This window comes from Mchenga conophoros, linkage group LG20, assembly GCF_057382185.1.
Source record: "Mchenga conophoros isolate Kocher_MC1m ecotype Shallow Benthic linkage group LG20, M_conophoros_male_GT1.1, whole genome shotgun sequence".
In the NCBI taxonomy this organism is placed as follows: domain Eukaryota; kingdom Metazoa; phylum Chordata; class Actinopteri; order Cichliformes; family Cichlidae; genus Mchenga; species Mchenga conophoros.
Genome location: NC_140545.1, coordinates 30,803,667 through 30,831,419, shown reverse-complemented (window position 1 = coordinate 30,831,419; position 27,753 = coordinate 30,803,667). Strand labels below are relative to the sequence as shown.

Below are 27,753 nucleotides of genomic sequence, written 5' to 3'. Positions count from 1 at the left end.
GCGTGTGACATCATTGCTATGAGGCAATAAAACACGACAACTTCTGAGGGGCTGAATGGTTTTCATAGACATTGTGGCAGCATGGATTTTGACGTTACGGAGAGTAGTTGCACAGCAGCTTCATCTCATATCATTGTCCCCAAAATGGCAACTGACTCATCTGTGCAGCATGTGTATGACAGGAATTACAATCAAGCTGTCATTACCTTGAGGCCAATTGTACTGGTAATTGTGAGAGGATGACAACAGGTTGGCCAGAATTAAGGCTCATCTTCCTTTGGCTAGTTCAGCACCTGCCTGCTGGCCACAGGCCGAATTTTTTTCTGACAGCCTCAGCAGGAATGATTGATGCCTGAAGGCCTCTGATGGGTGTGTGTGTGTGTTTCTCAGTGCCAAGCTGCTTTATCCATCCAGCACCCTCTCTTGAAGCTCATTTAGGTCGCACCTGTCATTGCACACATTGGTTGCTTGATGTTTTTTCCTTATAGGCTCGTCGTCTGCGGACGCATACCCTTTAAAGAAAAGCAGCTACTGTGCGGTGATGATAATATTCTGGAAATTGTAATCACCTTTAGCAGATGTCTGGTGCAATGTAGGTTAAGAAAGGTGTAAATCTACATTGTTTAGCAGATGCTGCACCATGCATGTCACTAGGTTTTTCCTGCATCAGGTTCTATAATGAACAGAAATGCTGTTTTTTGCATTGTTTCAGAGTCAACGATCACATTTTTTATTTTATAAAAGAAAAATTTCCATGGGTTTTCCACCTGGATTCACCCAATCCCTCCTCCCATACACACACATACCATAGGACCACCTATAAAGAAACAGTTAAACTTTTTCTCTATTGTTTGGTGTTGATAATCTCAGTATTTGCCGTGTGTACAATGACCTGAATGCACTGCAGTATACCAAAGTCTTTATCCTATTTTTATGCCACACACTCACAGCTCTTTTAGCTCCAAAGAATTTTAAACCTCCCAATGTCCTGATACTATTGCATTTTTCATTGGTATTTTAAGCAAAGAGTTGTGAGGTCTTAGAAGTCAGCTGGCATTAATTCCTCTGAGGCAGAGGGATTCAGCCTCTCCCTGGAAAGAGGCTTAAAAGAAAGTTCTCCTGCTTCCAAATGACTACACTTCTCCTTTCTCACATACATTTTTATATTCCTTAGTGGACAGGAGAACAATAGATAATTGAACGTGACTACGTTTAAAATACAATAAATTCTTTTATTAGAAACTTACTGGGGTGTACTAGACTTGCATATGCAAATACGTTCATTTAACTAAGTTTGAGAAGTTGACTAATTGTCTCATTGTTCTCTATGTTTGTGGGAAACAGACTGTCAGGGGTGCAGGTGTATACATAATAGATCAAAGCAAGAAGAAATACGAGGAAACTGAGATCGTTAATCCTGCTTTGTGGAAAAAAAACATGAAATTTAATATATTTTTCAAACTACCATGATAGCAAATTTGAGAAACCAGTGACCAATATCACACAGAGTTTTTTCCAATGATGGTACAAGATTAAATTAAGTGACATATTCATGATATGCTGTACATTTTAGGTTCTAATAGCTGCTCGCTATATTAAATTTTATCTTTAAATTAACTTCTCCATTCGCATCACATTTATTCTGGCGAGGTTGGAGAACCAGCGGTTGGCGTGCGTGTTGCGATGGGATGAGGTTTGCACAAAGCCGGCTTTCTCGAACAGGGAAATGGCTGCTGTCTGTGGAGAGCTCACATCCAGGATTAGACGGCCGAAGCCTCTCTCTTTGCAGAAATCCAAAGCCTTCCGTGTTAACTGCGAGCCCAAGTTTTTGCGGCGCCACGAAAATGCCACGACCATGTGACACATCTCACCATAACTTCCATCCCCGGCATCTTGAGCCAGCTCAGAGCCTCCTCCCGTCACTCCGCCATTCCAGTCTTCAAACCTTTCGCCTTCTTCCTCTCCGCTTTTTCCAGTCACTGCCACCATCCCTACCACCTTGGATTGGCCATTGATGTCTGTCTCTGCTACCCAGAAGCCGTTATCTGGGTTTTCCAGGTAGCTGGCCTGAATGTCGGCCATATCTGCGCTTTGCCTCCTCATCATGTAGCCCTCATAGATATCATGGCAGCAATAATAAATAAGGCCAGCCCATGCACTGCCAAACAGTAGAGCTTGGAAGTAGGAGCTGCCTCCAAGCACATAACCAGCCATCGAAATGCTCAGAGCAACACCAATATGGTCTGGATGGCTCATGGCCTTGAAAAAGGCTGGGTAAACATGCTCAAAAATCCCATCCTTAAATAGTGACATGACCACATGTTGATCTGAAGGTCTATATTCCCTGATGGAGAACTGAACTGCATGTTAGAGGAAAAGAGAAGGGAGGGAGAGAATGAGAGCTCGGTGAGACTAATCTGCCTGTTGTTGCAATCAGAAATTCCTGCTGGATTTCACAATGGGCTAAATATGCTCACGTAACCTGTTAAATAAATATAAAATAAATCACTATGCCTCTCACTGATTCTTACCCTTTTCATTTTTAATTCATTTCTATTCCACATAAATATGAAAATGCCATTTTCATGTGACAACCTGAGGTGAAAATCACAATTAAAATTATTACTACTATTAAGATTCCAAGAGTGAGAGTCATTCTGGGGATGCAATACAATTAGGTCTCAAATGTGCTAATGATCGGAATCAAACGAAGGTGATCCTGAGGCAACAAACAAAAGCGTTTTAGTTTTATTGAAACGTGTTTATGTCATTAAGGGTTGTTAGTACTGCCATTCATCTGCACCCGTGCTGTCTTATTAGTTCTCTTGTTCATAACCAACATGACAAGAACAACAACAAAAATAGCATAAAAGATGAAAATAATCAGAAGTTTAACTTACAATTGTTTTTCTGGGCCATGCTGACGCCTTCCCCTCGTCTTTTGGTCTTTTTCTCACTCTGACAGACTTAAAGCTGCCCCAGACTTAATCTACAGATTGTGATAATCAGCCATTCACAAAAGGAATTGAAATTAGTCTGAGCATGCTCACCTATGAGTTCACACCACACACACACACACAGACCTGAAATGACTTTGAAGTATAACTGCTACTGTTTGTATAAAACATTGAGGTTTATATAAGAAATTTTACACTTTGATTTAGATTCTGTGGAAGCGTGCTTTAAGTTAATTGAAATTAAACACAGGATTGTTTTGGTTATTTAATTTTTTTTAACTTAATTGGGCTTAGTCAACAGAGTAAAGAACTTCATCACTGGATTTGTCAGGGAGGATGAGCACAGATCCTGAACATATTAAATCAGAAAAATGATCAGAATGTGAATTCAGGAACCATTCGAAAACTTCAAAGATACTTCCAAGAATAAAATGTTCTTATTAATCTCTTTTTTGGGTGCTTCAGTTTTGGTGGTTTTCTCTCGGGAATCTGCTTTGGATCTCCAGACCGCTTCTTCTGCACAATATAAGGTGAAAGTAAAATTAATATTGTCTAGGCCCCTGACATAAAAGTGTCCTATAGCGCTGGTGATAGTGTCTTGTGCAATAACCTGGTGGCCCTCTGACATGATTAAATTTCCTCAGCAGGAGAAAGGCCTTTACACCTGTTTAAATCAATAGCACTGCCTCATGAATCTGTGAGCCCTGGAAGGTCAAGCAACTGTGGAACTTTCTGAAACCATTTCACATCTGCAGAGTGAATTCTGAATGCAGAAGTGAAACCTCCTCCACTCCTGTAATCACGTTCGGTAAGCATGTGAGCACACTGTGTTCTGTTGATCTTATGTGCTGCACAATAATGTTTAATATTTAGTATTTACTGTCATATTCCCATATATCATTGTGATGTTGTTTATTCTATTACTCTTGTTCTCTTCTGCTCGTTTTCTTTTTTCTTTCTCAGCAGGTGACCCAGGTGATTGATATATGCTTTTTTTTTTCTCTGCCCGTTCTGTTGGTTTTTGGCTTTTGCCCTTCTCCCCCGTCCCTCTTCTCAGCTGTTTCTCTTTCCCTCTTTCTTCCTCCCCTTCTTTCCCCCAGTCAAGTCTGTCCCGTATTCAGTAAGTGAAAATAAAATAAACAATAAAAGGTGAATCAAATGGACCATTACGGCAAGGCTGGGATGGTCAATTTGGTAAAGTAAATCCGTTGGGCATCTTTCTTTGCCTTTAGACAACAATTCTGATGGCAAAAGAGCCAAACGGGACAGGCAAAAAAAAAAACAAAAAAAACATTCAGAGGCCTGTATCACAAAGTCCTTAATTCCCATCTGCATACACAATTAGTTGCATAAACCACGCCAAATTTACGCACTAATTAAAACCTTTAAAGTCATGATCTTTGGTTATGTGGCATATGTAGACACATTGAATTGAGAGTCCTGAGACCAATGTAATGCAACGATAGGTTAAATATTAGGCTTACCTAATAAACCTTTTACAGTTACAGTTTTTAAGTTATCACCTACCATGTTCAAAGAAAAGTAATTCAATTCAATTTTATTTATATAGCGCCAAATCACAACAAAAGTCGCCTCAAGGCGCTTCATAAGTAGTAACAAGCTGCTTTAAGTTGTTCGGTATTCATCGCATGTAGGGTTAGTCCTTATTCTTTGTGTGATGGTGAGAAAATAAATACCCTTCTGTACATCCATAATGATGATCCATCCAACAAGGACGGTGTGGAGCAGGGAAATTATTTTACTGCTATTGTTAAATAATTGTCATCATTACCACTGCATTAATAATATAATCTGGAGTTTATATTGCATTCAGGGGTTAAACAGTGTGTCTTTCAGAAAGGCTAAAAGTAACAGGACAGGAAACAGGCTTGGAGAGTTTTGCAGAAGTGAAAGTTATTTTGAGCAGCAGGCTAAGACGAGGCTTTAACAATGTAACAGATAGCTTTAAGAAGGCCTTAAGCAGTTATGACTATTTTATACACAATGCATATCTGTGCTTATTAAAGAGTTGGAGCTCGGTCAATTAATTGGGGGTCGGAAGCTTTGTTCGGCGCGATGTTCGGACAATCTATTGTGCAAGTGACTTGGAGCCATAGAAGGAATTGCAATACATGCTTACAAAACACTTATATATCAGATCATTTCATATTAAGGTTTAAGTAGAGGTTCTTGGTTAAAACATTTATTTAGTAGAAGACATACACATAGTCTCAGTGAGCCTCTGGTCTGGTGAAAGGTCAGAAGTGCAACAGGTGAATTGAGAAAGAGCATGTGAGGTCGTGACACACACACATGAGTTAAATTTATTTAGAGGAGAGATTAGTCATGTCTGGTTGTAACTGCAAAAGTGTCTCGGTAAAAGAGGAACCGTCCTTGTTGTCTCGGCAAGAAAGAGGAACAATTTACTTTAAGACAAGAACGGAAAGTACCAGCCATGAAAATAGAAGATGATCTTCTGGGTGAAAAGCCATTGTGGTGTTGATCTGATCTATGTATAAAATGTATCTGTGACGCATGAAGGGGCGTCAGTAAATCAAACCCTGATGCTATAAAATATCTGTTCATGCTTTGATTAAGTCGAGGACTACTGGCTGTCGGCGTACAGAGTGTCTTCCCACACGTGTGTTCATTAAAATCATTGTTGGACCAAGAGCTTCTGGACCAAGGGTGGTTTGTACTCTCCTTCCTCAATTTTGAACCTTAACATTGGTTAACCTGAATGAATATCCAGACTGAATACTGACATACAAATGTACTGAAGTGCAATTGAAAAGTTATACAAGCCCAGTCCTGGCGCTGAATGAATCTTAACAAAGTAATTCAAATCTGCAAAATAACTTCTGCTACTCAACAATAGATGGGAACATACTTACCAGCTTGCTGGTTTGCGTTGATGTTATAAATGGAATGGAAACAATTCAAAAGGTTCACATTCACTGACTATGAAGTTCAGTTTTGTCTGGCATTAATGCTTAAAGATACTTTTTTTGCACTAAAGCAACATACTCTGAAATCACATCATCTTTGAAAGACACATTTGTAATGAAATTGAAAGATGTTTACGGCGCAGTCCTAAAAAGGTCATTTTTCCTTCCATCCATCTTCGTTCATTTGTTCAGTTCAAAGTTGTGGGGAGGCTGAATCCTACACAGTATCAGCTATTTTAGGGCAATAGGTGGGGTCCACCCTGGAGAGACTGCCAATCCTTTGCAAGGCTAAAAAAAAATCAAAAATATTCCACATTCACAGCCAAGGCTAATTTAGACTTACCAGATAACCTAACACATGGGAGGAAGGAGTAGTTACACAGACAGAACCCACGCAAGCACAAACTTTTTATTTTTATATGTCTTTACTCAACAAATGTGAGTAAAATGCTGTCCTCAAAGTGTCACTTGGTTTATCCTGACTCTTGGTGATTTTCTGGGGAACATAATCGCAATCAAAAAACATGAATAAGATGAAATACTTGTTTGCCATCAAAGGCTACATATGGATTCAAACAGAATGATGTGTGGACAAATATCTTAAAAAGACAACACACAGTTGTGGTGTATAAACTCTTCAGAAAAGCAGCTGACAACAGCTCTTGGTCACCAGTTGGGGGTAAAAGCTACAGATTCAATCAGTGTAGTAAATTCACCTGTGTGATGACCTTGAAGACAAGCTTCTACTCCTACGTGCTGATTCATACTGAAAACCTGAAAAGTAAATGCTCTTTTCTTGGGAAAGAGTAGCATTCCGTAATAGTGTAGATCAGGGTCAGCAAATGATGTGTGAAGAAGGACAACCTAACTGTAAAAATCACTGTGTGTTGACAAAAGTACCTAAGGTGAACAGCATTATACATTACATGTCTGAAAAAGCCGATTATGCTCTTGGAGTCACCACCGTTCACCTTAAAGTTGAATAAACTATTGCTGAGCATTTTATTTCTAAACACGAAAGTTAAAACCATTATTTGAATTAATAAGAATATGCTGTAGCATTCATCAAGTCACACTTGTTCATGAAGTGTCACGAATTGCTTTCAGTACATAACACCTCATCATCACAGGTAATATTAATCTCACTTGATAGAATTAGTTAAGAGTGCTTCAGAATTGATTGCACATTGTCTTGAAACAAAAAGTCGCAAGTTAAAAAAAAAACTATTGAAGTTGCCCTGGAAACTAATCACTCTAGACTAACTACATGGTCCATTTATAATGGAGACTGTAAATTAATGAGCCTGTTTCATATGCTTGTCATAGAAGTATGACATTAAGACATTAACCCATTATATTACTGAGATTTTCTCATCCAGTCGCCATCATTTGAAAACACCCAAGAAAAAGTTATTTTCAACCCACTGCGTCTCCAACAGTTCTGAATTTAACTTTGTCATCTCCTGTGACACAAAAGTACATATACACTGAGCTAACACTCTCCAGAGATTTCCATTTAGCCTTGCTATAATGGTAGACAGTGGTGGTAGACAGTGTATTTTTTATCTTTAGGCTTTTTGCTCAAAGGCAGCATTAAAATAACATGCGTTGAGAACAGCGGGCAACATGTCATGTGACTGTAAGAAACTAATAACATCCACATTTAAATTAGCGTATTTACCATTATGTAATGAGTTTCAGAAGTACATGCAGGCAACTGCTAGCTGCTTTCTTCTGCGCTTTGTGCTAAGATAAGCTAGCTGGCTAACTGACCTATATTTACTTTGTGGCTATAAAGGCATAATTTAGTAAAGTTTTTATTAATGTTATTAGCAAAAAAAGCCCTGAGATGGAAAAAGACAGCAACTTAACAAAGCTGCAGAAAACGTCTGTCAATTTTCCATCCATCTCAAGCCACGCATTGCATTTTCAGATAAGTTTACAGTTACCATTACCGAATTTCTATCACCTAAAACTGCCATAGCCCCTAAGCACCACTTAAGCAGTGTTTGTTTTTGATCTTGCAAAGCAAGACCACTTATAGTTCAAACAGACCTATGAATTTTAGATCTTGATGGATCACTAATGCTTCATTTAGTAGGCATTAGTGATCCATCACATAATTAGTTTTTGGATAAGGGAATAATATTTTGGTTAGGTTAGCACAAGCCTCTGGTTTAATGCTAAACTGAATAGACTGAAAACTAAATACAAGAAACTAAGCCAAAAACTATAAACAAGGAACTAAAACTAGGAAACTGGAACATAGAACTTGGAATTATAAGGAGGACGACACAACAACATGCAGAGGAAGACAGAGGACTAAATACACAAAGGAAAAAGAAGCGAAACATTGCTGGAACAGATCTAACCGATTAGACAGAGAGGAAGCAAAACAGAATACAATAAACACAGGACAAGGGACTATCAAAATAAAACAGGAAACACAAGAAACACACTGACAGACAGATTGGGACTGGGGAAGAACAGACATGAGAATATAACTGACTAGGGAGACAGAAAGACAACACTGTTAGGACACAGGAGATGCACAAACATAGAGACAAGGGTGACTAGATGTAACACAGGAGAGGCACAGAAACAAAACCTAAAGACCAGAGACTACAAATATAACCAGAAAATAACTAAGAGAACTAGAAATACAAATGACTACACCATGAATAACACTAAATCCTCACAAGGGTTGAAAGAGAGTGTTTAACTGCAGTCCCATATTTCAGGCTTTGGAGGCAACTGAGACCAAACTGAGGGGCTAGACCAACTGAACAACATCCATTTGAGTATTTTGGCTCAACCAGCCTTGTAAAATTAACTGGTAGGCATGGTAGGCAGGCATTGATCTCCTCTAACTGAAAAAACCTGAGTAAGGGTAGTTCTGAAAATGCTAACCTACTACACTTTAATGCCATAGACTCATGCTTTCTGTCACTGCTGACCTACTTGATTAGCTCAAGATAACAACTTTAATCTTCAAAGAAAATCAAAGTCATGCCAATATTTGTTTCAATTGATGTGTGAATAACGGGAGACGCCCAATGGTAACTGCACTAAAAAGAACACAATGTCTGAATGCGAATCTGCAACCTTTCATTTTGTTTTTTTAATCACACATTGCAGTATAATTGTACAAAGAAACCAGGGTGCACGCTTTGGTTGTCTTGGACAACCCTTTTAGATTATGAGAGATAAGAAAGCATAATGAAAGTCTGGAATCACAACAGCCCCAAGAGGGGTGGAAGGCTGCCTTCCATCAAATCTTACTTTATAATCTTACTTCATCACAATCCAAGTCATGCTTCGTTCTTAGTAACTGCTGTGACACTTCACCAACTGTACGCAGACAAAAGCGATTGTCTCACCTCAAAGTGAGAATCCCAGGTAATTTTCATAGTGGAAATAATAGGATTTTAGTCATACATAACTCCCTGTTGCTACAGTTTCTTATATTTTAAATTCTACTGAAGAATAAAGGAAAGCTGTCTATAAACATATTGTATCGCAGAGGGAAGACGGGGTTAGTTGTAAACAAAGCGCGGATGAAGGATGATCAGTACTGGAGACGACCAAGCTTCCATCCGAGGCTCACGGATGTTTTTAGGGTTTTATTTGCAGCACTGAAGATTTTATACCGGAATAGTCTAAAAGTTAGTAATAACCATAACAGCCCCATGAGGGGGTATTCGTGTTATACAACAGACAGTCAGAGGCCTCAACAACAGAGGTACATGTTGTTATTCTGAGCCATCCATGAGGCAAAAAAGGAAAAAAGAAAAGAAAAAAGTTTGGGGGTTGTGACAGAAAAAAGGCCACATTGTACTGCTGCTTAAATCAAAAAGATTTATCCTCTGGGTGACATCAAAGTTTTATTTGTATTTGTTTTTTGGCCTCAGGGTGGTGCTTTAGGAAAGGTTATTGCTGCACACGTCTTTTTAAATTTTGGGATATTTTTGGATGGGACTCGTGTTTCTTTTCTGACGTGTTGCCAAGAATAATAATAAGATGACAATTTGCTCAATAAACGCACGTTTTTCATGCTATCCCCTGAGTTGCTCAATTCACCAAGAATTTGGCTGCAAAATGTGAGTACATGTTATCTAAATATATCTAGAAAATCTTAAGTGCGCGCATTAAAAAAACATGATAATAGAGTTAAACACTTTAGGAACCAAAACAGTATCAGTTCAGTATAATTAATTATTATTTTATAATTATATTTTGTTAATTATTTGTAGTGGCTGTGAAAGCTGAGTTCAGTATATTTACGTACCATGCCAAAACACCACTTTAGCTACACTGCAACCATGGGGTCTTGCAGTTAAGATAAAGCATTTGACACCATTTCACAGCAATAACACACTGTAAGCATAAATGGAGGCCAAGCCAAACAAACTGGCATTCCTTCAGCCATTATATTGCATGCTGTGAACCAGATTATTCTAGATATTTTGCTATCAACAGGGAACACCAGAACCTTGTTAGGATGTACATCTTAGCATGGATCGGTCTAAGAACTTTCCAGAAGCAACAGTTTTGATTCCTGTCTGTATTGACATATCCTCGACAACAACTCCCTGTTTTATATGCTTTGTAGATTAAAACGCATTTTTGTAAAGAACTAAAAAACATGTCAATCAAATCAAATACATTTTTCTATGATGCAACAGACTGGCAGATCTAAGTTATATTACACAAATGTAATATCCACTGGTACATTTTACGTGGTTTCTGCTTCCAGTTCAAGGTCTGTTTTCTTCTTTTGAAACTGACCTGAGAGACAGCTACAGAATAACTAAAAAAATAACCGTTTCCTCACCTCAGAGCAGTTAATGTATTAAAAGAAAAAGGAAAAAAATAAATACATTTACTTTATTAATGTAACTGTTTTCAGTGCAAGAGCAACGCAGCAATGGCTAAGTACTTTATAGATGAAGCAGTTAGTCAGTTTATCATCAGTGAATTTTGATTAATAATTAATTAATTCTTTGTAATTTATAAATGCGTGGCTAATTAAACCCTCGACCTCGCAGTAACAAAGCGACTCTTCTGCCATGGCTGACGTTTTTCTCTAAAGGTTTGGCTCTATCTACTACATAGAAGGTTGGTCTGAAGGGTCATCTATATCACCAACTGGATCATGAAAATGGTGTGACTCATCCGGCATTAAATATTAGATTAAAGCGTTCTCTACCCCACATTTAATGTTTCTTTATCTCTTCATTAGAGTCATCCAGAGACTTTGAAATGTCATAGTGCAGCGGTCCCCAACCCCCGAGTCGCTTGGAGTCGAAGCTCGGGTGTGAAATTTATGGTTTTCAGGCTTTTTATCGTTAACTCTGTTTCCCCGGGTCTTTTCCTGCGTTGTAGTTGGCCGTCTTAGTGTGAAAGAAGTGTTTACGCGTTACCATGGTGACCAGAGAGTATTAAGGGGAAGAGAGGAGGATGTTACTCTCATTGTTGTTGGAACATTTCAGGAGGTCGCTGCTAATAAAGTTACACAATTACATAGTGAATTCGCATTTATTATTATATTTACAAAATACCACAGTTTTTGTCTTGGTTGTATAATTTTATTATGTTGTATTTATCTGCACTACCTGAAAGGCTGGTCTGTGGCGCAAAACAGGTTGGTGACCGCTGTCATAGTGCACAAATTTCTGATGTATGCCTCAGTTTCCTCTGATGGGGTTTAAAGCAATGTATTTCTACCCTTTAGTCGTGCATGAAACCATTTTTAGTCTGAATATTTTGCAGCTATAGAGTTTACTTTTAGATTTCTTTACACAGATGGGCTGCTCTTAAAGCTTGATGAGCCGACTCCTCTGGAAAAACCACTGCACATTCCAGTGTTCCAAACCTGCTTCTGGTGCTTTTCATAATATTTCCAGCTTCTCCTCGATTTGATTCTCTGCTGTGTCAGCATCTTGAAATTTCACACTCCTACCAATTATATATATTTCTTTGTCTCTATACTCACAACTTATCGAATCAGGATGTAGTCTAGGGGGGCAAGGGGGTTTTTGATCGTGCCATCTATAGGTGGAGTCCTATGCAGGTATTATGCCCTTAAAAATGTGATTATTTAATATAAACTGATTTTAAACACACCTCCTTCATTGTCAGTGACCTTTATTTCCCAGGTTAACAAGGACTGTTTTAGATAAACCAGTAAAATTGGATGTCTGCACCTTCTTTGTTCAAATTATTGTCATGTTAATCTAAATACAAATGAAAAGGCTATACAAAGTCAGTGATTCAGCCAAAAAAAAATAAAAAATCTGGTAAGAGTGGCTTGCTTGCTCTTCTTCTGAATACAGATTGAACAACAGCAAAAAGCTTTTCAGCAGAGCTATATTGTGGCTCAGGCTCATCCAAGGCTCTCTGGGGATGGCTGGGCCAGAGAAGGAAGCAGCGGCAGCAGCCTGAAACTAAACTCCATCTATCACACTTAAAAAGCTGCCCACCTCCACCTAGCCACAAATATGCCAGGAGATGTTGGGGGATTATAGAGGGATTTTGCAGCGAGATAAAGCTGTGAATAACCATTGGCTTGTTGTTTTCCATTAAAAGAAGCCGATATTGTTTAAGGTTAATTACTGACTTGGGGACATGGTTCAAAAGAATACAAGTCCCTGCATAATTGTGGGGTATATTAACCAACTGATTTGTCTCAGAAAGGGTACATTTTGAAGAGAAGCGACTTAAGGTAAGTCTGATAAAAGAAAAGGCAGCACACTGAGGACAAAATGAATCAGAATAAGATTAGAGAAGCAGTTTTTCCCCCTCATTTAAAGTCTGATAATTTTACACTGATTAGCCATAATGCACATGTAAAGTACACTTAGTCAGATTTTGTTTCCGTCTCACTCATGCCACTTAAAAAATGCTTGCAGGGGATCTTTTATGGCCTCTGTGTCCTGATTTATTCCTGCACAACTTCCAATACCATAAAGACGAATTCAAAAGGAACCAAAGCTTCCCAAAAGAGCTCTATACTGCGACAAGATGATCAGTACTGGTTTACCCGTCAGAGGTTTTAATGTTTTGGTGTGCATGATGTGTGCATGGCCTTGCTGATACTAAGATTATAAGTACAGGATTACTTAAAAACCCTTAAAATAAAAAATGTTGAAGGCAAAAGAAAAGATTTATTGCACCCTTTTTGTATTTATTTTTTGAGGAGGGGCAATAAACCTGTTCAAAGAAACCACAGCTAACTTTTGTGAAATTGTTGACCATCAATCCCTCTGGCAAAATGATTAGAAAGCACTGGACCTGTATTTATCTACGAAGGCAGGGGACGCAAATCAATTAGTTAAATGATAAGCATGTCTTAAAGCCATAAAGGCCCGAGCGACCTGTAATTTTCTGCTTCTAAATTCAGACGCAATTAAAGTTATTATATTTTCGCCCCATTACATTTAGAAAGCCAGGTGTCCTACCAGATAGATACTCAAGACGACATTACCTTGGCCTCCAGAACAGCTGTCCTTTAACGTGCATATTAAGCAAATTAAAGAAAATCTCCAGGGCCACCGTCCTTCATTGGCTCAATATTGTCTAACTTAGGAACATCCTGCCTCAAAGTGATGCTGAAAAACTATTCCAAGCATTAGTTATTTCTAGACTGGACTACTGTAATACCTCATTATTAGGAAATGCTCCAGGGTGAGCACTAAAGGAAATTAGAAAGAGAGATCACATTTCTGCCACACTAGCTTCTATTCACTGAATCTCTTTAAGATCCAGAATAGAATTCAATATCATTCTCCTCACAAAGTCCTGAATGAACAAGCTTCACCATACCCTAAAGACTTCACATTAATATATTATCCAATTAGCGCACTTCGTTTACAGATGGCAAGCTTACTTGTGGTTCCTGGAGCTTTTAGAAGTACATTTGAAGGCACAGTCTTCAAGTGTTATGCTACTCTCCTGTAAAACCAGTTCTCAATTTAGGTTCAGGAGACTGATACCCTCTCTGCTTTTAAGACTGGGCTTAAAATTTCCTTTTTGATAAGTTTTACTGCCAGAATCAGGTGACCCTGAACCATCCTTTAATATTCTGATATTGGCCCAAGCTGCCAGGGGACCTCCCAGCACCTCTCCTTCACTCGCTTCTCTTTAACTCATCATTCATTTATATGCTACTAATACATTAACCTTGTAACTTTTCTCTACTGTAGTCTGTGCCATGTCCCCCCTTCTCTCTGTATATACCTGTTCCTTTTTGCAGATATCTCTGGCTCTGGTAGAGCTACATGTTCCTGGCCTGCACTTACTGGTCCCACTAGCCTGCCAAGAATATCAGCTTATATTTGAATAACAGCTGATGTCAGTAATTGTCCCACATATTTACTTGCTAACTGCTGAGCATCAAGCGTGCCTCCCGCTAGATTCATTTATTTAAGCAAAACTAAGAACACTTTTACTGCTCCAAAACTGCATTAAGAAGGTAAGTTGCAGCCAGAAGTTCAATAACAGAACATCACTCGGGTTCTGATCAGGCAGGCCATACATCCCAATCACGCCTCTCCAAGACTCACTGCTATTGCCTACATGAGCATTGAACTCTCCCATTGGGTGATGGAGCAGGTGGAACAGCTTCCAGCAGCTTCAAATATGCTGGGGTCTCTAAGCTGTTGTTTTCGAGTATAAGCACAAACAACAGTGAGAAATCGATCCCCAACCAGAAGGTACAATAAAGCAACCCTCTCGTCCACGTGCAAAAATCCAAATGTATATGTAGCAAGCTGAGGGGATACAAGGATTCACAGTTTGTCCACAGTGAACACCATATTTGAACATAAGGGTGACCCCATAAGTGCATGAAACATAACCATCCATCCATGCTCTTTCGTTTATCCACATCAGGGTTGCAGGACGGCTGGAGCCTCTTCCAGCTGCCACAGGACGAGAGGCGGGGCACACCCTGGACAGGTTGTCAGTCAATCACAGGCTAACATAGAGAGACAGACACCCATTCACACTCACATTCACATCTATGGGCAATTTAGAATCACTAATTAACCTAACCCCACTAAATGCATGGCTTTGAACTGTGGGAGGAAGCCGGAGTACCCGGAGAGAACCCACGCAAACACGGGTAGAACATGCAAACTCCACACAGAAAAGCCCCGTTCAGGTGGTGATGTCGAATTCAGGGCCTTCTTGCAGTGAGGCACAAGTCCGATCCACTATGTTGCTTGAACCATAACCACTGGGTGTAATTAGTTTTTCAATGGACTGCATAGAGGCCTGTTCCTTTTCTTTGGACAGCAGCAGCATACCTGAGAACCCGCAGCAATGCGATGCAGACATGGCAGGCCAGATCTTCTGTTTTGTTACACGTGAGAAAGGCAAAAATATATTCAATGTGTATAAAAGGTTTCTTCCTGTTCGCCCCTCCACTCCCAATCTTCGTCATTCATATGAATGTCTGACTTCACAGAAGCCTTTTTCCTGTTTCTCACCAAGTGCTTGCTCATGGAGGCAGACTGAATCACTGCATTTTCAGTTTGTGTGTTAATATTGTAGGGTTTTTTTATGCTACAACATAAAGTGAGTTCAGATGACTGTTGTTGGGAAATGATGTTATATAAATAAAAATTAACCGAACGGAAAATTTATCAATTTCGATGTCAGTGTTATTCATTTTTTCTTATATAAAAGTTGTCATTTCAATTTGTTCTCTATTGCTAATGTTAATGCACGACAATCTGATGGAATCCCCGCTTTATTGTAGATCTTAATTTTACATAGCTGTACCAACATAGAAGTAGCGTCTGTTATTGGCGTTTTCATTTATTTATTTTTCCATTACCTGGTAGTGCTCAGTGTTCATTTAAAAGTAAACAGCCTCCTCTTTGACTGAGAGGATTTTTTAATGGACTCTGCCTAACCGTATCCCAAAATTGGGTTAGATGTAGAGAGCATTCAAGTGTAAAATGTTTCTATGCATCAAGTCATTTTATCTGATATAGCATATTACAAATGCAGATCCCATAATGCACTATGCCTAAAAGCACTGCTCTTTTGTCCTTTGACAAGGTGAAAGCACTATTTAAGAATGCAAATTAAACTCTGAGATTGAAAGGATGAACAAAAAAGCAATTTACTCTATCAATTTACTGTATTTTTGAGAATATTGTTAATCACTGCTCTTTGGATAAGGTTCCAGTAACAAGGCAATATTTTAGTAAGTAAACAAACCTAAATAAGTCATTATCACCCTAGCATCCAGCTACTAAACACCACTGTACAGTAAAGAGTCTCCATCTGACCTCTGGCCCAGCCAATTTCAACACCATATCTCTTCCTCACAGTGGAATTATAATTAGTAGGACAGATGCATAAGAAACTGCTGTATCATGCTGTCAGATGGTTTGAAACATTCAGGTTACTGGTCATCATTATTTTCATGTAGAGATACACAATTAAGATTGAACCTGAAAGTAACTTTGTTTTGCTTCTTGAATTTTATTTGCAGAAAAAAAAACCCAAAAAACAAAAAAAATACAGAAAAATATAAACTACACATCTTAAGGCAGGTTTGATGTGACCACACTATCAGACCTGCCTTCTCCTCAATAGTGAGTGGAAGCAAGGACAGCTAAGATTAGGGCAACTGATGAACTGGGCATTAATCAAACGTGGCAAGTGTTGTACAAAAAAAGCAGAAAAAATAAGAAGCAAAAGTTACTTCCTTACAAAATTATCAAAAGCAGATTAATGTCCAGAAAAAAAATATAATGTACTTTGTCTGAAAAGCAATAATACGCTAAGGCCTTGTCAGGAAGGATGTGTATTGCAAGTGGCCGCTGGGGGTGAGCTAAAATAAAAAAGAGAGCGCTACACACAAATTTCTTTCTTTCTGATTGCTATCATTGGAATCATTTGCATGAAAGATGCCAAGTTGTCTGCAAACAAACACCTTTTACCTTCCAGGCTGTGGTGAAACTAAGAAAAAAATGCAATGTAAATCAGAAATGGAGAACATTTGCCTTCAAAGTAAAAGCTGTCTCTTACTGCTGCAACAAATACATTTTAAACACAACAAATCTAACCTTTACCAACCAAATTTTACCTCCGGTTTGTGTTGCATTGTACAGTTTTGCTACCACTTGGAAGTTAGTTTGCAACTGTTTGCTGCCAAGTCAGTCTTTTCCATGGAAGTAATGAGTAAAGTAATGGATTACTATAGCAAAAAAGTAATTAGATTACTGTTACTTTCCCATAAGCAGTTACTGCGTTACTGTGCTACTAAACTGTGATTTTGTTTGAGAGTGTCTCATGACAATGACGTACGAGTGTGCGACATCTGTGGCAGCAACAGATGTGTGTAGATCCACAATGGATAATATGGAGTGTAGGAGAGAGTACGACCATGCAGCGTTTAAAGCTTGGAAGCACTGACATTACTTAGCGTTTGATTCCATAAATCAGAAGCAGAATACTTTATTAATCCCTAAGCAAATTATGTAAAATGTGTATGTAAAAAGTGGCAAAAACCGTCCACTGTAGACTGTACGTGGAAAGAAAACTTCTTTCTACAGCGATAAATTAAACTTCAAATCTGAGCAAGCACCTAGCACGCTGCCACTTGAATGTGAAATTCACAGAGAAACCCCTGGATCCCCCCCACTGGCATGACAGCTGTGGCTACCACATCCAATTCCACCAGGCAAACCTCCACCGGCCCCACCCCTGCTAAACAGGTGAAAATAACTTAAGAGCAACAGGACTTAGTGCTGCTGAATCTTTGATTTTATTCCTTTTTTGCTGTGTTTTACTTGCATCTATTTTAAAGAGTGAGCGTCAACACAACAAGTTATTTTATTTATATGCTGGAATATGCATAAAATAGGTTTAAATGTCAAACAAATTTCTTCAAGTCAAAGACAGTTGCATATAATTACATTTTTGCTTGATGCATAAAGTTAAAAGATTAAAACTAATAAAAACAAGTTTTAAAAAGAGACTTTTTCATTTGATTACATTTTATATGATGGATTATGCAGAAAAAACTGATTTGGGCTGAAAGCTCTATTGCTTTATTATATATTCAGGTTGTGTATCACGTTTTTAAAAAGCAACTAAGTAATAAAGTAACTAATTACATTTCAAAAATAAGTAATCAGTAAAGTAACTGGATTACTTTCCTGGAGATGTAATCAGTAATTAGTAACTAATTACTATTTTCAAGTAACAACCAACACTGGAAGCTACATGCCAGCAAACAAAGCAAGTGCAAAGACGTTTTTTGTGCATATATACCTCTTTGCGACCAAGACTTCCAGAAACACTCCCCAATAAGCCACTGAATACACACCAGCATCTGTCAGTTACCAGGGAGTCACTGACCACTCTCTAGGCTGAACTGACTTTAGCCATCAACTACTACCAAAAACCTCCAATCACCAATCTCAGCTTCCTCGGGAATACATATTTTTCCCTCTCAACGCCAGATGGTCACTAACCGGTATCAAGGCCTGTGCGACTGGTACCTAGGGAATTTAAAAAGAGACATTAACTTATTGATTCTCAAAACAACACAGATAGGACACTTTTCAGCCTGAAAATGTCACCAGAAAATTACTCCCACGTGTTTACCTATTTTAAAGCTCGTGTCCTCGAACATTTATCCGCCAAATGATTCAGTGCAGCCTAGCAGATGGTTTCAATCAAAATACTAAGCTTGAAGCTGTTCCACTTCACATTTTCAGGTGTATTTTATTTGTAGAGTCACTGTGATCTTTAAATTGTAATGTAAATGTTGTGAACATAGACTGACTGAATTTGGATAAAACAAATAACTAAATGACTGACACTGGACCCATTTTTTATTTCTTTTCATTTTAATCACTGCCTGGTCAGCCTATATTTTATAAACCAAAGCAGAATACACCATAATAACAATATAAAATAATGAAAAGCATTAAAACTAAACTTTGACACCCTCTCTAAGAAAGTGTAATATTATAATTTAGGGTCTACTGAAGTCATATTATACCCAGGTCCAGATTTTTATTCTGGGAATAAAGTAGCTTTGCTCAAAATAATCCTCTGGATTTTTTCTATTTTTATTCAATTCAATTTAGTCACTGTCTGAAACAAGTCGTTTTACTTCCTTTAAACTAATTTTTCTGTCCCTGGTCGCCTCGAGCAAACAAAAGCAGCAGAACCTCTGTGCTCACCGCCAGAGTTCTGTATCTGAGATTACCATATTCGTGAGGTCTGCTCTCAGTGACCCCACACGGAGCCAGAAGGTGATAAAACTGACTGAAACTTAACAGTGTGAAGCCTGAAATCTTCTGGTTCAGATCATAATAAATGCCCTTAAACCAAATTATTTAGAATTTTGTAATATTTATTTACATTTGCTACATTGCCAAGAGCTAGATGACAAGATACCTCTCTCTTATCTGTGCGCTAACTGTGAGGCAGGAAACAGGAGTTGCTCAAATTTGTTTAGCATAGAAACGAAATATTGAGAAACAGTTAGCCTTACTCTGGACAAAGTTCAAAAATAAGTCAACCGTAACTTTTAAAACTCTGAAATGAATACATTGCATCTCATTTGCACGGTTCACAGAGGATATTGTAAAAACAAGATGTTACTTTATAGGCAGATATGTGCAGGAACTTCATTTGGCTGTTGGATGCTGTTTGAACAGGAAGTCTAACTAATTAAATTCTCTGCAAGAAAGCAAATAAGCATGATTCACAAAGTGTCAAGCTATTCTTTTAACTGATAATGAAAGATCTGCATAGTTGATACTGTACTCTAGTGGTGCAAATTAGCAATTGATCAAATCAATCAAGGGCTGTGCAGTGACCTGGTGGTTTCTCCTGCTGCAGTTTCCTATCTTGCCTTATTAATGGCCCGTCCTTGTGGATATGCATTTGAAACAACGAATGCATCTGATCAGTTTTCTCAAATGCAATACTAATCCTAGTTTCTAAAATTTCAGTATCTTTTAAAATCTTATGAGTTCTCGGCAGCGTCGTCAACATATGACTGGTATTCATAGCACCCCTTCAAATTCTGCTATCGCATAAATTGGACTGAAAGAAGAAAAAAATCTAGGTTGTCTTTCTTCAAAGACTTTGAAAATATCACACTTAAAAACACCCAGAGAGAGACGAGCTCGCTGAAAACAAATGAGGTTAACAGCCACTCCCCACCCCAGCGGCGAGAAGTGATTGGCAAAGACAATGTTTTCATACAAATATGTTTCAATATCAGACAGTCCCGTCTCTCTTTCTGTGCGGACATGATGTTCATGTTTTGAAAATTCTTGACATTTCTTCCAAAGAATGATTTTTACACTGGGGGGAAAAAAAAGGTAATTTCTACTTTGAAGAAAAAGCCGTTTCATTTTTCTCCAAAAATGTAAAATATTCATCAGTTTACATCGTGCAACAATTCTTTTCATGCAATATCCAGTCTGCTCAACAGAGACCTTCACAGTAGCCACACTGCCAGTTTACAATTACACATTAGATGAGGCGGTTTACAAATATGCAACTGACTGATAAATATATGCCACGAATAGGATGAAATAGAATGGCATTCCCACGGTAATGCAGAAAACACCAACCCATACCCTCAAATGAGGTCAGTCTGTTCATATTCAGAGACTGCTGCAAAGCACCAGGAATACCTTTCGATCTACACTCATCACAAGGTTTTAAACAGCTACAAAAGATAATGCTATTAAACAAGATGAAGATAACCAGTTTTACAGGGTTTCTAATAAGTCGTTCTTTGTCGTTTTCTTTATGTTGCAAACATCGTGCATGCAATAAAAGTCACACGTAGGCTGGCATTTCAGTATGAGACACTTCAAATTGAGAAAATTACCATACGTAACAAATACTTAAAAAAGTTTGACTCAGTTCCCAAAGCAACACGGATTCTGAGATCTAACCCTAAACCAAAATTATTGCTTCCTGCTTAATAAGCATTCAAAAAAACACTCAAATAAATAACCGAGCCTCTGTGATCCACCAATATGAGTCTGTGCAACAATTTCACAGGAACTCAAGCCCTTCTCATCCAAGAACAGTTTTTATAATTTCAAGGCATCGCTGCTGTTTTGCTCATTTCATTTTCTTCATAAATAACAGCCTACTACTTCACTGTAATGCTTTTTCCCTGAGTAATTTCACTATTTATATTTAAACCATTCACTTCCTTAGTCCTTATAGCTGCGTTTCAATAAATTATTTTTATGCGAGTTTTATCACAGCTTTCTTTCTGATGTATATTTTTTGGGTTTCCATTATTTTATTTACATTATAAAAGCCAAATGGCAATAAAAAGAAGGTATCTTGGCACATATTACTTTTCCCAGACTATATTTACTGCCTTGTGCATCTTTCAGTCAGTTGTAAACCATTTCCATGAAAGGTGCTGTATAAATAAATTTTGTTTGATTTATTGATTGAGAAGTAGCTCGGCAAGCATGCTGGACGCCCTCAGGTAAACATGAAACCCCAGTGAAAGGAAATATTCTAAACTAAATACATCTCAGTTTTACCATCCATTTCTTAATTGTTTATCCAGCTAAGGCCGTGATGGAGTTAAGGCTAGCCCAGCTTAGACCAAGGGCACGATGACAGACAGCCATGCACACTTACGTTCACATCTACAGCCAATTTAAAACAAACTTCTTGTGGATTCTGGGGGAACGTGGGACCATGCAGGAAGAATGTGCAGACTCCACACAGAAAGGCCTCAGCTGAACCCAGAACCTTTTTCTACTGTGCTGCCCACTAAATTTAAAACCAAGCGTACCCCACCTTTTCTTTGGGAAGCAACAAAGATTGTTGCAATTTAACGTGATTACTTTGATAAACCCATGGCATGCTGTTAACACGCATGTTGTTAAATGAGAAATATTTCACCACTAAAATGGACGTAGATTCTTCTTTTATGCAAGTCAGGCCTCCCTTAAAGCAACTAAATTATTCATTACAAATGAGATGAAACTGAGATCAATTGAAAGTCCTGTTGTAAATGCAACGCTGATCATTTTCATGTTTGTTTGATTCTCAGTTGCTGATGAGCAGGATTGGAGTGATAAAAGAGAAGAGATATGGTGTGGACTGGGTATCTGTTGTTTATCTGGGATTGTTTTATTCAACAAAATGTATACTGGTTTTAGTTTTTGAAGAACGTTGCATAGGGATATAGATAAAGATTCTATTAGACTAGGATAACAACAAACAAAAACCACGATAATTAGATGAAAAGCACACTGGGGGTATGAGAAAACCTCAAAAATCATGAGTAGAAAATAAAATATGGCCCAATGATGACTCTGTGCATTGGCCGTAAGGCATGCAGTTGCCAAATAACCCAAGAAAAGGTTAGTTTAACTGTTGTATGGACTTCTAATAATGACCTGGACAATAGATTCTGAATAAATATGCAGAGATTCAGTAGTATAATAGTAAATTGAGCAGCAAGAAGTTCCAGTTTGTTTACAGGTTTATGCCAAAAAAACACCTGTCAAAATATACAAGCAGTGAAGAAATGCACAAGCAGCACAGCAGAAGATAGGTTACTTAACTTAGACCTTGGGAAGATGGCAAGTTGAAAGCAGCTGCAGAAATCGCAGCTTTAGTCTTGGCGATTTTCCAAAGTGGCAGAAAGACTCACAAAGTAATGGCATTGTATCTTTCCCAAGATGAGATGCAATAATGAGATCTAATAATGATATGATTGATTATCCAAGTAACAGAAACCCTTTAAGGCCATAAAGTCCTGCACCTGAATGTTTGTGACTATTTACTGCACGTACAAGTGAGCCAATCATCATTAGTAGTATCCTGGAATTGGTGATGTGCATCAGCCAATACAGACATTTCTTAATTATTATATCCAAACTAATGATAGAACTGTCCAACCCTCATATACCCGAGACAATGGGTGCTACAGCTGTACTAGCTTTCTACAGAGAGAGACGTGCAGGTGAGACAAAAAGAAAGAGAATAAATATATATGAGAAATCCCAGGTGAGTCATTGTTTATGTAAACCTCTTTTTTAACACAGTACACAGTACTCATCGACGTACAAAACATAATCATTAATGAGTGAATTCCTTAGTCTTGATGTCACTGCTATAAAAGAGCTTTTCATTTCATCCCAAACCCCAAAACATTTGCAAAGGCCATTTCAATAAATGGCCTATGAAATAATAACAATAATAATCATTAATTATAGAGCACAACGTGCTTAAAAAAGCACTTTAGAAGGCATAAAACCAAGAAAAGAAAGAATAATACAGTTTAACAAGTAACATTTAAAAGGAACAGAAATAAAAGTAGATCAGTAAAATTGAGAAATGCTTTCTAGTAAATAAAGAATAGATTTACATACACGCAACATTAAACACACACACTAACTGTGAATTTGACCAGAAAATTGCTCACATAGAGACAAATATATTTAAAAAATGGATAAGTCATTGTCTCAGCTGATCTTATTTTACCTAGGCTGTTCATTCTGTAGCTTCAGGGTATTACTGAAATGTAAATATTCTGTCACCTTCAGCTTTTAAACATGCCTTTGCAACAGATAAAATCACTGCTTATCCTTCTCATCTTTAATAGTAATTGTAGCTATGCCAACAACCATTTACAGGTAGGCTACATGTGTTTAATATGTGGCACACTGTGAAAGCATTGCTGTAAAGTCAATGTCTGCATTTCTTTGCAGTACTTCAGGCCCTGCCGACTGTAGCATTGTCTGAAAGGTGTAAAATATATGTGAGCACTTCAGTGTCAGTGGGTGCAAATAAGGCTTATATTTCCATCTCTAGGTACTGAGAACTCTAATAAAAATTTCCAGCAGTACTAATAATTTGAATAAAATAAAGCATATGCACATTTCGTTTTTAGTCATGCATTTGCAGCATCATTTACAAAATGCTTTGTAGGAATCATATTACAAATGTGTTTACATGCAAAGCAACAAAAAATGTGCACATGCATGCATTTTGCACAGTAACTTAAACTTTGCACACAATAGACAATTCTAATAAATACACGTCCACAGTTAATTATAAGCATTAAATGCAAAACTCTCATGAATGTAGGAATTATGGTAGTAATATGTCAAACAAAATTATTAGTATATTATTTGACCAGCAGCTCAGGTCAAAGAATGAGACAGTTATTAACAAAGTGGTCAAATGTGGAGGTGAAGTCCCAGAAGCTTTGCTGTAGTTCATATACAGGGAGTGCAGAATTATTAGGCAAATGAGTATTTTGTCCACATCATCCTCTTCATGCATGTCGTCTTACTCCAAGCTGTATAGGCTTGAAAGCCTACTACCAATTAAGCATATTAGGTGATGTGCATCCCTGTAATGAGAAGGGGTGTGGTCTGATGACATCAACACCCTATATCGGGTGTGCATAATTATTAGGTAACGTCCTTTCCTTTGGCAAAATGGGTCAAAAGAAGGACTTGACAGGCTCAGAAAAGTCAAAAATAGTGAGATATCCTGCAGAGGGATGCAGCAGTCTCAAAATTGCAAAGCTTCTGAAGCGTGATCATCGAACAATCAAGCGTTTCATTCAAAATAGTCAACAGGGTCGCAAGAAGCGTGTGGAAAAACCAAGGCGCAAAATAACTGCCCATGAACTGAGAAAAGTCAAGCGTGCAGCTGCCAAGATGCCACTTGCCACCAGTTTGGCCATATTTCAGAGCTGCAACATCACTGGAATGCCCAAAAGCACAAGGTGTGCAATACTCAGAGACATGGCCAAGGTAAGAAAGGCTGAAAGACGACCACCACTGAACAAGACACACAAGCTGAAACGTCAAGACTGGGCCAAGAAATATCTCAAGACTGATTTTTCTAAGGTTTTATGGACTGATGAAATGAGAGTGAGTCTTGATGGGCCAGATGGATGGGCCCGTGGCTGGATTGGTAAAGGGCAGAGAGCTCCAGTCCGACTCAGACGCCAGCAAGGTGGAGGTGGAGTACTGGTTTGGGCTGGTATCATCAAAGATGAGCTTGTGGGGCCTTTTCGGGTTGAGGATGGAGTCAAGCTCAACTCCCAGTCCTACTGCCAGTTTCTGGAAGACACCTTCTTCAAGCAGTGGTACAGGAAGAAGTCTGCATCCTTCAAGAACAACATGATTTTCATGCAGGACAATGCTCCATCACACGCGTCCAAGTACTCCACAGCGTGGCTGGCAAGAAAGGGTATAAAAGAAGAAAAACTAATGACATGGCCTCCTTGTTCACTTGATCTGAACCCCATTGAGAACCTGTGGTCCATCATCAAATGTGAGATTTACAAGGAGGGAAAACAGTACACCTCTCTGAACAGTGTCTGGGAGGCTGTGGTTGCTGCTGCACGCAATGTTGATGGTGAACAGATCAAAACACTGACAGAATCCATGGATGGCAGGCTTTTGAGTGTCCTTGCAAAGAAAGGTGGCTATATTGGTCGCTGATTTGTTTTTGTTTTGTTTTTGAATGTCAGAAATGTATATTTGTGAATGTGGAGATGTTATATTGGTTTCACTGGTAAAAATAAATAATTGAAATGGGTATATATTTGTTTTTTGTTAAGTTGCCTAATAATTATGCACAGTAATAGTCACCTGCACACACAGATATCCCCCTAAAATAGCTAAAACTAAAAACAAACTAAAAACTACTTCCAAAAACATTCAGCTTTGATATTAATGAGTTTTTTGGGTTCTTTGAGAACATGGTTGTTGTTCAATAATAAAATTATTCCTCAAAAATACAACTTGCCTAATAATTCTGCACTCCCTGTACAGGATGAACTTGAACTTGTACTGAAGCTAAAAACTGAATAAGTACAGACATGGTAATGAATTGTGTTGCAACTTCACACTGCATCCAAAATAGCTGCATTATCAGTATGAGTACACAACTCCGTTCAACTACTGACATTCCAATCTTTTTGTGGAAATGAAACATGCATGTGCTAGAGTATGCTTGTGAAGCCCAGGGCATCCAGTGTTTAATTTTTAATCTGTGTAGAATCAAACTGTCTGAAGACACTCGCTTTAGTCTCACCACAAGTCTAATTAAATCCAGTTTATGCCATGGACTGAATTGTAAGGCTACATGTCCATAGTATATAGAAAATATATAATTAAATTTTAAAAAAGGTAATCAAATGGACACTAATTTTAGATCACAAACAGCATATGAGATAATTCATTAAAAAATTTGTCATTATTCAACATCACAATTAATATTAATAAGATCTTTTTGTAAATGCACAGATGCCTTTACACAAACCCAGGAGGTTTAACCATCTTGCCTGAACATAAATGTATTTTTACGGCTGCTTATTGCTGTCTTACTTTATGTTGATAAATGACTTGCTGGATAAATCTTACCATACACAGTTATATCCTCATAGCATCAATGTAAGCAGCCAGATGTGTCCACATTCTGCTCCTTTTATAACTGCATCAAATATTTGTAGAATAGTGCTGCTGTAAGGCCAAAAGAGAGCTTTACATCAATTGATCACACGGGGAATTTATATAAATGTGTTGCAATGTTCATAAAATTATGTCAACCATTGAGCAATGTTGACAATGAAGCTGACCTACGTGCTTACTGTAAAAACATTTCCAGTAAATGTGCAACTGCAGAAATACTACATGTCTAGCTCCTTTCCATTGCTAGACATGCTCCTGGTTATCCAGGCAAAGATTAGCATCTTTAACTAAGCACAAACACTAACTAGTGACAGTTTTGGTTCTCCAAATTTATATAGCATCCAAATAGGGCTGTGGTATAAATCTGTAGGGATGGGAAAAAATGGGATGCTGTGTAAAATGTAAATGAAAAAATATAACACAAACGTAGAAGACAGTATAGAGTCATAAAGCACAGGTTTTTACAGAACTCTGTTTCCACAGCAGAGAAGAGCATAAGTAGTGGCCAGGTGCTGCTGATCAAAGGCTCTTGATTAATTGATCATTAGCCACTGTGACCACCTCTGTGAAAGTAGTGGCCTATTGGCATTTTACTGGTCTGCAGCATTGAGGTGTGTGTTAACACTATGCCACCATTTTCCCATGAGTGGATGTCCCACTGTAAATTCACCTCAAGTTCAGATGGAAAAATTGTTTTAAAAAAAACAAAGAGCTAAAGTACACGTCAGACTCCACAGGCCTCAGTCATGTCTTAAATGTTAAGGTTCATGACAGTACAATTAGAAAAAGACGCAACAAATATGACTTATTTGTTTGTACCAAGAGGAAGCCTCTTCTCTTTAAAGAGAGTAGAAATGTTTGACCATAATGTCCATGGATTTGTTTTACAGTTACAGGACCTGAGGAGTATGCTGGCCCCTAAAGAAACCAGGCTTAATTTGAGTTATCTGGCTTGACAAAACCTCAAACCCCCAGTTGGAGAGAGCAAGTATAACAATGAGGGCTATCAACATTCTCTCTTAAGCTAAGCATTCTGCTTCAGGCTCGGTGAGGGTGGACTTTAAAAAAAAGGAGTTTTATGCATCACATGACTCTTGTTGACCGACATCACATGACTCACACACAAAACAATCCCTGCAAGTGCCACCTGCTCCAATCGGAGATGTTATCTGATAATGTTGATGATAAAATGGTGACGAAAAGGACATAAAGGAACTGTAAAATGCAACCATGTTGCAAATAAGACGAGGGATTAATGCTGCAGAAAATGTTAATCTGGTGATTTAACACACAGAGCAGTAAACTAAATATTTTAATTCAAGTTAATCATTTCACTGATGAGTGCCCTCTCTGTGCTGCTGTTTATTCATAATGTGA

At 38.2% G+C, this 27,753-nt stretch overlaps 1 protein-coding gene across 1 annotated transcript; it reads right to left on the bottom strand.

Annotated features, from left to right (window-relative positions):
* Positions 1–1,095: 1,095 nt before the first annotated feature.
* Positions 1,096–3,065, bottom strand: LOC146551132 (putative N-acetyltransferase camello). Its single transcript, XM_085260258.1, has 2 exons — positions 2,901–3,065; positions 1,096–2,360 (listed from the first exon to the last, which is right to left on the bottom strand). Exons 1-2 carry the CDS (start codon positions 2,917–2,919, stop codon positions 1,609–1,611), a joined length of 771 nt encoding a protein of 256 aa, XP_085116384.1. The 5' UTR covers positions 2,920–3,065; the 3' UTR covers positions 1,096–1,608.
* Positions 3,066–27,753: the final 24,688 nt, after the last annotated feature.